This window comes from Idiotropiscis lumnitzeri, unplaced genomic scaffold (assembly GCF_059441095.1).
Source record: "Idiotropiscis lumnitzeri isolate Australia: NSW breed Sydney's pygmy pipehorse unplaced genomic scaffold, RoL_Ilum_1.0 HiC_scaffold_35, whole genome shotgun sequence".
Classification (NCBI taxonomy): domain Eukaryota; kingdom Metazoa; phylum Chordata; class Actinopteri; order Syngnathiformes; family Syngnathidae; genus Idiotropiscis; species Idiotropiscis lumnitzeri.
This window is the reverse complement of record NW_028283573.1, coordinates 2007211-2018003: the sequence shown is the minus strand read 5'-3', so window position 1 is coordinate 2018003 and position 10793 is coordinate 2007211. Positions and strand designations below refer to the sequence as shown.

Genomic DNA, 10793 nt, shown 5'->3' with positions numbered 1-10793 from the left:
CTTTGTTTGCGTTGGCGGTGAACTGCACTGCCGAGCAAAATCCAATTTTCATGTCAACAAACGAGGCCACCAGGCCACCCAGTTACCTGCTACAACGGGTAACTGGATCGAAAATAAAGAAAGAAATCTGTGCTCCAAATGATGGGAATTGGTAATTAACATTGAGAAGTGGCTGATGAATTGATTTTTCCGTTTGGATTAGCGGCACAAACGTGCTGACGTCTCCACAAATCCAATCCAACTAAAACTGCCGCAGCTGTAACAAAACACTTTGCATATGGTGTCACAGAAATTAGCGGGAAATTAGAATATAAAATATATAGAATATAGTTTGCAAGCAAGACCACCATCCTAATTTGTTCAATTACTCAAAGAAAGCCAAGGCTTGTTGTTGCACTTTCTGACAAAACGTCACTGGAATGCTTTTATTTTCTCTTGCGTTTCAAAAAGTCATGTCCAAGATCTCGAAAGTTTGCTTGCATTTCATCGGTCAACGGCCTCGTCATTAAGAAGCTTACAGACGTTCTGCCAGGTTAGGTTTTTCTCAACTAATCCCGCAGATTAGCGTCGGCGCGAGCTCGCCGCCCGCCAGAGTTTCGTCGTGACGCGCCGTTTCTTTGCATTGATCGTTTTCGGTCTCGTTTTTGGATGCGGCGCAAACTGGCTGCAGGAAGTCGGCAACTCCCGGCGGGTCGTTGCACGTGACTTTTGGGATGCGTTGCCATTCGGATTGAAGGAAACCATATTGCATGGTGGCGCCGTTGTAGCGTATTCAGGAGCTTGTCGGCGTTCACAGCGCAGCGGCGGCTCATCCAATTGTGGAGACGAGAACGGATGAAGGGGAAATGGAGCCCCGGTCAGCTTGTGAGGACAAGGAGGACCCCGCGGTGAGGGACGCCACGTGTGAGCTCGCGGCGTCGGTGGCGCCCGGCAGCCTTGAGGAGCCGCTGGACGGAGGTGAAAGCTCTGGAGGAGACATGACGTGGGAGAACTCGCCGACCGCAAAGCGGCCTCGTGCCGAAGGAGCAGGAGCAGCGACGCCTTGTGACGCACGGTGGGGACTGAAGAAGACAAACAGCTGGAAGACGGTGCGGTTCCAAGAAGCGTCTCTCGAGGAGCACATGCTGGAGAGGGACAGCTCGGCGCAGAGTCTTTTTCCGCAATACGCTCTGGACGAGTGGACGAACATCTCCTTCGAGAAGCTGTTCCTGAAAGAAGACTGGCAGCACATAACGGGTACAAACGCTTCCGTGACGTCTAACCGCCGATGTTTTGCGACTTGCTGCACGGCAAAATTTGTTCCGTGTCCGACCCGCTGCCTTTTTGTGACTTTTCCGTCTCTCGGTTGCCACCTTGGAACGACGCTCTGCGACACTCTTAACGGACGCCCAAAGGTTTCCTGTCTGATTTTGAATCGCTGCGGAAGCGGTCGTCCAGCGACAGGAGCCGTCTCGCCTCTGCGACGTTCTCCGAGGGGAGCGTTTCAATGGTCGGAAGCCGCTTGCGCAGAGAGACTGGAAGAGTTACAGAAAGGCAGCCAAGTGGACGTCCTTGGAAATGTTTTGCTCAATTCGTGGATTGAACATCTGCTGTGACTTTTGCCGTTCAGCTCCCCAAAAAGTCAAATTCAAACATTCGAGAAGTTCGCTTGCAAAGCTTCCAGTCCATTTGAGTTGAACACGAACTGAACTTTTTGGAACGTTATGAGTTAATGCTATGCCGAAAACGGGAATTTGGCGCACGAGATCACCATTTTGTTCCCATTTGCTCAAGTAAAGAAATAAAACGCAAAGCAAAACTGCTTGTCGCGTGCCAATCGGAGCGCTTGTCGTGAAACATCAGCTGTTTGAATTTTGAAGAAGCGAAGGTAGCACGCGCGCGCGCCGGCGTTTCCAAAGGCCGCCCGCCCTCTGCCCATTTTGTCGGATTGGCTCGGCGGGCCCGCCGTCGCTCGATACGGTCGGAATCTGAAGAAGCCTTCCGTGTGTCCTCTCCCGTACGTAGACGACCGACTGCTGAGCAAGAAGGTGCTGCAGCCGGCCGCCGCCTGCGCCCCGCGGCCCATCTGGGGGCAGCGGGTGACGGTGAAGATGCAGGCCGTCCTCGAAGACGGCAGCGTGGTGGAGAAGGACTGCAAGCTGGTCTTCATCATCGGGGAAGCCGACGTCAGCCAGGTAACTAACTAAATGTTTGCGTTCGGCCAGCTTATTGCGCGACACGCAGACATTTGCCAAGAAGCGGAATTCTGTTTTGGACCAAATTCATTTGCACGTTTTGCACTTGCTGTCTCGCGCCACACTAATATATTGCGTGTGTGCGTGCGTGTGCGTGTGCAGGCACTGGAGGAGTGCGTCCTGTCCATGCGCAGGGGCGAGATCACGTTACTGCTGGCGGATTCCCAGTACGCATATGGGCTGGTGGGCAGGTAAGATGTCAAACGCAAACGTGGACGAGTCGCTCGTGTTTTTATAGTGGGATGAGGTTGCGGCCCTGTTCGACCTGCGGCTGTGGGGGGGGGGGGTCAGCGGGGTTAATGAACCATAAACGGGAGCAGATGGCTTCCGCCAAGTCCCGTTGAGAGGCGGCGTATGTTTGTAAGCCGCCAACCTATGGGAGGACACGTCTCACATTAGCGGCGATGATGCGTTTGGCTTTCCAAACTTCACACCAGTAAAGGGCCGACGTAAACACGAGCTGAGCTTTCTGTGACACGCATGAAAAACATTGATTTCAAATGGCATGTTTGCTCGAGATAACCTTTCAAGATTACGCAGAGACAGTCAAAAGCTGCCGAGCTGCAAAGCTATAAAACCTTATCAGTGAGAACGATGAAGCTCAGCAGCTGTTTTGTCTTGATTGCAGTTTCTCGAGGGTGGGGGGAGGGGCTTTGTTGTTAGAGCCATCTGCAATAGGTGAAAATCTAATAGTCATAAAACAGCCCATAACTCCTCCTGTAAATGTCGCTTCTTCGGTGATCACCGCTGACGTTTTCTTTTGGAGGATCATAACATTCACAGGGCACACCGGACGGCGTACCAGCAGGTAAAAGTCGAAGTAATTGAATAAATACAAAAAGAAGTAATTGAATAAATACAAAAATAATGGCCGGGGAATAAAAAAATAAGTTTTAATAATAATTTTTTTTTATTATAACATGAATTTCACTCTCTCTCTCTACCAGTATATATATATATATATATATATATATATATATATTTTTTTTTTTTTTTAAGCATTTTTGAAGGTGTGCCGCTACTTCGCACCTATATATATTTATATATATATATATATATATATATATATAGGTGCGAAGTATATATATACGGTGTTTTTTTTTTGTCTTTTTTTTTTTTTTTTTTTTTTTGAAGGTGCGATGCTACTTCGCGGATTTTCAGTTTTCGCGGGTGGTCCCCATTAACCGCGATAACCGGGGGTTCACTGTATATATATATATATTTTTTTTATTTGTTTTTTCCTCCCATAAATATATATTTCATAAATATGGCCATCCCAAATTCACAAGCTGTCCTTCGATAATCCTTTCTCGCCACATTTCTGACGGTATATTAGCACGACATCGAGGTTGTAACCATGGAAACCAAAATCCCAGGGCTTCAGATTGGCGATTGTGACGTCAGAGTGAGCGCTGATTTCCTCTGAGGGACTTTTTCCTTTTCACGGCGAGCGCTCTGCATGACTGAGTCAGACGCCGATCATGCATCTTAGCGACGATGTCTGCCGAGCCGCACCGGGCCAATCCGGTCTGCCCCGAGTGCAAACAGCGCTTCGCATAAACACAACACTTGCCATGCAGGTGTGTTTACATTTGGAAAACGAATGCATCACACCGACATCGGGCAGTAAAAAAAAGTGACTTGGAAACTGTGAGTTTTCATGAACGCGAGTTTTTTTGTTTTTTTTCATTTCTCATGTGGCTTTTGCAGTGGTGGGGGAATCACTCACTTTTTTTGCGGTGGCACTGCAATGTTTTTTATGCAATGGTCCCACCTCCGCCACGGAGTTTGGAGACATCGATTATCGATGGGATAATCAATTCTAAAACGATCCATCGATCGATCAATGAATCAAAGCTACATAGTACAAGGTGACGTTGCGGTTACATAAACGGCAAGTGTGCAGTACTTGTGAATGAGCCCGGTGGCACACCCGTCGCGCGCTGGCAGTCACTAAAATGTGCGCCCACTTCTTAGCGTTTTGTACACACACGGGACCAATTTTGTGGATGCAAATCAGTATTTGGCAGAGGCCACAACTGAATATTTTTCTTTTTCTGTATTCAGCACCACCAAAACACTGGAAACAACTGCGACAATTTATACCCTGCAGTTGTACACCTCTCCAAACGTGAAAATACTCTTTTCAGGCTATGTTCTTGCGTAATTGCAGTTTCTCATCATGTTTTTGCTTTCGGTGTGCGTCCCACAGCAGAAGTCGATCTTCAAAAATAGCCTAAAATATTTTTGTTCTGAGGTGTCCGCACAAACGTGGATTCAGAAGGAAATCTCATTGGCTGTTATTTACATTGAAATAATTGATTTTGATTTTCCTCCATCCAATTCACAATTCTTTTCCATTCGCAGCAATGTGTGAGGCTTACTCATCTTTTGGTTATTTCACTCCAACAATTTGAAAAGCAATTGGTTATCGTGCCTTTAAGTTCAACGCGCCATCCCATCCGACGGGAATGGAATGGCGTCAATTGGGAGGTACTGCTGTTGTTTTTGTTGTTTGTGGAGCGTCAACGTAAATCTTGATCATTAAAAAGGCAGTACCAGTTAAATGCTTTCGTAAGCGTCACCATCCGTGAGGCGTGTCATCGAGCAAGTTGACCAACTCGGCGCATGCCTTGATCCAGACAGACTGGCTTATTGATTCGTTTGATCGAGAGCGCCGTCTGCTTCCGTCACAAAAATGGATTTGGATGTTTTTGTCGTTCCCAGAGAGCCCGACATCCCCGCCTGGGCTCCTCTGCTCTACCAGCTGCAACTGCTCGACGTCAGAGACAAACCGGATCCGCTGAATTTGCCGCTATCCGATCGCATCCGCATTGGCAACCAGAAGCGGGAGCGAGGCAACTTCCATTTCCAGAGGGAGGAGTACGGCATGGCCGCTCGAGCTTACTGTCTGGCTCTGGATGTGCTCACCACCTGCGGCGGAGGTAGCGAGCGAGTGTTTTCGTTCGGACGCAGCATTCCGCACACTTTGATGAGGTGGCGAAGGCCATCGTGAAAATGCTTTCAACAAAGCGCTTTTTCTATCTGACAAAGTTACGGCCTGACTGAATGAAGCTCTCGCCTCAGTTCAGTCCATCAAAATGATTGTTTTGGGAACAGTCGGTGAGCAAACAGCAGGAGTGAAAATTGAGCTCGTTTGCGTGTGGATTGAGGAAAAAAGGAAAAATTTCTGAGCTTTGGCGCATTTAGAGGCGCTAGCAAGAGTTCCCGCCTGTCGAAATCGCCGGCGGCCAGCACACAATGCTCGCTCGGCTCCAGTCCGAAAAAAGGAAGCTCCTTTTTTCTTGCCTGACTTGTTCCTCAAACGTTCTCCCTGTGTGGAACGCCTCCCCTGCAGATGCGAGCGAAGGCGGCGCCAAGGAGGAGGAGCAGGAGGTGCGCGACTACCGGGTCAAGTGTTTGAACAACCTCGCCACGGCGCAGCTCAAACTGGAGCAGTACAACGAGGCGCTCCACGCCAGCCGTGACGTTCTGACCCTCGACCCCAATAACGTCAAGGCACTCTACAGGGCGGGAAAGGTCAGCCTCTCGCACCCTCCCCGACAAATTGGAGTCCCTGTAGACCGAGTAAAAAAAAAAAAAAAAAAAGATCCGGCCTCCGAAATCACCGCGGATGCCAGCTTTCGCTCGTTTCTCGCATTTCTTTTCTTCCGCTTGTGGTGACGATGGGCAACATTCGGATTAAGTTGCTCTTTGCATGCGTGAAAAAAGTGAAAAATGGATTCCTCAATGACCCGACGGGTTAGCAGAGGTCGTGTGTTCGATTCTGGCTCCGGCCTTCCTGTGTGGAGTTTGCATGTTCTCCCCGTGCCTGCGTGGCTTTTCTCCGGGTACTCCGGTTTCCTCCCACATTCCAAAAACATGCGCGGCAGGTCGATCGGACGCTCTAAATTGCCCCTCGGTATGAGTGAGAGCGCGGAAGGTTGTGTGCCCTGCGATTGGTTGGCAACCAGTTGAGGGTGTGACCCCGCCTACCGCCCAAAGACGGCTGGGATAGGCTCCAGCATCCCCCCGCGACCCGCGTGAGGAGAAGCGGAACCGATAACGGATGGATGATTTATCAGTTCACCGTCAAGTTACGAACGTCCAATCAAAAATGTTTTCACCGTCTGCTTGCAAATGTGTCGTTGCACTCGTGCTTCACGTGCGCACAAAAAGGAATACAAAATCGTCTTTCGAACGACAAACGGATGAATGAATTTCCACTAAATCGGAACAAAACATTATATGGAAATAAAATGAGAATCCTTACAACGTGCGTTTCTACAGCCAACTAAAACAAAAGTGTGCTTTTCTTTCCGTTTTTGCCAATGAATATCCGAAGCGCGGTATCGCTTGGCGACGGCGACGGCTTTTCAAAGGTCTTGTCGCGGCTGTGCTGGTTTCTCAGATCCTGTCGGGCTTGAACGACGACAAAGAGGCGATGGAACTGCTCAAGAAGGCCTTGAAACTGGAACCCGCCACCAAGGTGAGACCAAGCAAAGCGACGTCACGCTTTTCAACACACTTTGGGCTTGAAAATTCCTTCATTTGACACGCAAACTTGGGGGAGGTTAGGGTGTTTAGTTTTTTTCGTACAGTGCAGAAACACACGCGCACAAAAAAAAAGGATTTCCGGGAGGATCGGGACAGTCGAGGCCTCACGACGCTGGAATGTCGCGTACACAAAAAGATGACGACTTCTTTCTTCGCTTTCATGAATGTTCTCTCGTGTGTCTTCCCTCCGCACAAAAAACTTTTTAGTGCCGAACGACTTGCGAAGGTCACAAAGTTAAGCATGAGCGCAATTGATTGAGACGCGGTGCAAAGCAACAAGCCGGCACAAAGCGACGACCTCTGCCAAGGCCAAAATGGGGACAAAAGTGTTGCGCCTTAAAATGAACTCCACCATGTTATTGACTCTCCAAGTCGATGTGCGTGCGTGTGTGTGTGTGTGTGTGTGTGTGTGTGTATGGCTCACACATTTTGTTGGATCACATTCACCTTCAGCATCTTTTGAAGAGTAAAAAGATTTTTTTGCCCCAGCATAGATTCCAAAGAGTCCCTTGGCGATTTGACTTGAACGAACCTTTGTGGTCACGAGACCACGTCGAGCATTCTCATCGTAAACAAATTTTTGCGTGTCAGCGATTAGGAAAACCGAGTCAGGAGCTTGAAAGACGCTTTGTCGCCTTCCCCTCGACCGTCGTTTGGCAGTCGGAAATCAAGACGTGACGTCGAGTCGCGACGCCTTTTCAACAGAATGGATTCCAAACTAGGAACGTTTTAGAGACAAGTTGAAGAAGGGAGGAGCCGCGAAACATCCACCGACAATCTCTCGCAGCGTTTTGGGTTCGGGTTTTCTTCCAGAAGGGAAAGAAGATATCCATTGAGCAAGAAGAGAGCATGCGGTCGACCGGCCTCATTTGCGGCCTCGGCAAAACGCTCTTGTTTCTTTTACTTGTCTTTGGCGCAACCTCGCGAGACGCGTGAGCGAGCAGCTTGCGAACGAACATCGACAGCAGCCAAATATTGTCGTTGAAGAACACGAAGCAACACGCAACGACTCGTGAGCAGAAGGCAAAAGTCACGCTCGCTGTTCCGCGGTCACATAAACATTGTCGCATTGAGACAAAGTCAAAGACACTTGACATTCCTCACCTTTCACCGGATGTGCTAAATTAGAAATTCAGACTGAAATGCAAAACAATTATTTGTGTATGTTGAAGCAATTTTTTTTTTTAATTAGGCTGAGTGAGCGAATTAATATATATTCAAATGCTTTATATTTTGAATTCATTGTATCGTACAAAATCAAAATGTGTTGAACCAGTGGAGCTGAAATGAAGTGAAATTGAAGATTTGGGTTCAATTCTGTGTCTTTGCTGTCATCAGATGGACATTTTCAAAACAGCAATCGTATCGGGTGGCTTCCACTTGCCTCTCTGCTCGACTAAGAAAATAGGGAAATAAACGCAAATATTTTTTTCAAATGGATTGTGGGCTTGTGGTTGGACGCACCACTTCATTTCTATTTGGAATTTGGGGTGTTGTGTTGTCAGCACGTTAGACAATAACTGATAATCCTGCAGCGGTCTCTTTAGTGGGGGTTTTTTGACACAGATTTACCGATAACACAATCAAAAAACGCTTCTATTATTTTTAAAATAGTCATCGAATTTGTTTTCCTCAGGCGATCCACGCTGAGCTTTCCAAGCTTGTGAAGAGGCAGTCTGGTTACAAAACCACACAGGAATGGAAAGCCAAGCCCGCAGAGATGCTCGGCGACAACATTGCACCTTTTGTCCTCCCCTCCAAACAGAAAACATTGGTAAGATAAAAAAAGAAGAAGAAGAAAAAGGCAACATCAGAACATCCCAAGCCAGATAGCAAAATATGTTCAATCAATGTTGAATTAAGTTAAGAAGGTTGATTTTTTTTTTTTTTAGTTGCAGACTGGTGGTTAATCAACATTTTGTCATCATTGAAGTTTGTGATTCAAAGAGTCTGTTGAATTTTGGTTGAATTCCCAAAAATTGGAAAGCTCAATGTTTAGTTTCAACGGAGATTCAAACTCTATTTCACCCATGTTTCGTTATCTGGGAAAGCTTTTACCCGCGTTTCGCTTTGTTGTGTTTCAGAGCATTTCGTGCAAGTTGATCCTTGGCGCTCTGGTGGTGGCATTGGGCAGCTTAGTGACGTCAGTCATCCTCACTGCTAGGAATTGAACCCCATCCCTCACTTTCACGATCCCACTGACAAATGCAGTGAGTCAATTACAGTTTGGACATAACGTTAAAAGTCATTCATTCCCAGGCACGTATTTTCACGTCCAACGAGAAATATTCAATGATATTTCAGACTTCGGGCGGCATGGAGGACGACTGGTAAGCACGTCGCCTCACACTTCTAAGGTGCAGCTTTTGATTCTGGCTACGGCCGTCCTGTGTGGAGTTTGCATGTTCTCCCCGTGACTACATGGGTTTTCTGCGGGTACTCTGGTTTCCTCCCACATTCCAAACACACGCATGGAAGGTTAATTGAAGAATCTAAATTGTCCCTGGTTGTGATCGTGAGTGCGAGTGGTTGTTTGTCTTGGGGTGCCCTGCGATTGGCTGGCAACCAGATCGGGGTGTGACCTCGCCAACTCACCGAAGACGGTTGGGACGACCTCCGACATGCCCGCGACCCTCGTGAGAAGAAGCAATCGGATCATGGATGGATTTTAGACCCCCCAAAGGCTTAAATGATAACCAATGAATAGTATGGTGACTTTTGTAAAGTCTTGTATAGAACTAAAAATCGTAGTAGTGTGTAAAAATGTTAAAGGTTTTTTATTTTCAATTATTCTGAACCGTTGAAAAACAGGACTTTTTTTTTATGCGATCAAAGCATTGCAACAAGTATAATTAAAGTATTTTGTTGAACTTATACAATAAAGATGTGCGGGAAAATAAATCCGCCCTCATCCGAGCCCAACAGCGACAGCATTTTGTCCATGAGATCCACTGCCGTGCCATCGCCCATACCGGGCAGGGAAAGGAGCCTGTTCGCCCTCTCTGAGTCCGACAGACAGAACCTCCGAAGCAGAAGCTGTTTGAGTGCGTCGTATTTCCTGCCATAGCTGCTTAACACAACGTCGAGGGACGCCACGACCATTTGTACTTCGGGTCAGCGGCGGTGACTGCACGAAGGTGGAAAAAAGCCTCCACATGCTGGAACCACGAAGCCCGATCGGTCTGACAGAACTCCGGTAGCCTCACGGTAGCGGTGACGGCTGCAGGATGCAGGAGTCAGGCCAGTTTCCACGCGCAAAGACGAAGTCGGGCCGGCCGCCACTCGCAAAAACGAAGTCAAGCCAGCCGCCACTCTTATTTTCAATACTGTGCAACACGGTGCATTACGGTAATGCGCCGAAAGCGCTTGTTGATGGCCACCTTCAAAATCAAAGCTGTAAAACTCAAGTATGCACATCAGTGGTTTTGATTTAAAATAATGTTATTAAACTTGTCTTTTCACCCAGGGGGAATGCAAATTGACTCAGAATTGCACCAAGAAATGTTATGAATTGAGATAGAAAGAGAAATCAATGTTAAGTGTGCACCAATGGCTTACATTACAACAAATTAAAAAAAATAATAATTCAAAATTAAGTTTTCGTTATCCCGCAACCAGACCAGTGCTGGGGCGCACTTGGCCACCCCTGGTAATCAACCAAGGTACTTTCATCAAAATCTGATGTGGCATTTCAAAATAAAAGGCCAGAGAAATATCAAAATTTGACCTTAACACTCGATTTTCGAAAATTCATTAAAAATTAGGTTTTCGTTATCCCGCAACCAGACAAGTGCTGGGACAAAACAGGCCGTCCCAGGTAACTAACCAAGGTACTTTCATCAAAATCCGATATGGAATTTCAAAATAAAAGGCCAGAGAAATATCAAAATTTGACCTTTACACCCGATTTCGAAAATCCATTAAAAATGAAGTTTTCGTTATCCCACAACCAGACCAGTGCTGGGGCACACTAGGCCACCCCAGGTATCCAGCCAAGGTACT

At 47.3% G+C, this 10793-nt stretch overlaps 1 protein-coding gene across 1 annotated transcript; it reads left to right on the top strand.

Moving 5' to 3' along the window:
* Nucleotides 1–551: 551 nt before the first annotated feature.
* Nucleotides 552–10174, top strand: fkbp16 (FKBP prolyl isomerase 16). The gene is made up of 8 exons (XM_088287137.1): nucleotides 552–1236; nucleotides 2005–2174; nucleotides 2337–2425; nucleotides 4962–5179; nucleotides 5593–5774; nucleotides 6646–6723; nucleotides 8428–8565; nucleotides 8876–10174. The coding sequence occupies exons 1-8, from the start codon at nucleotides 846–848 to the stop codon at nucleotides 8960–8962; spliced, it is 1353 nt and encodes a 450-aa protein (XP_088143263.1). The 5' UTR covers nucleotides 552–845; the 3' UTR covers nucleotides 8963–10174.
* Nucleotides 10175–10793: the final 619 nt, after the last annotated feature.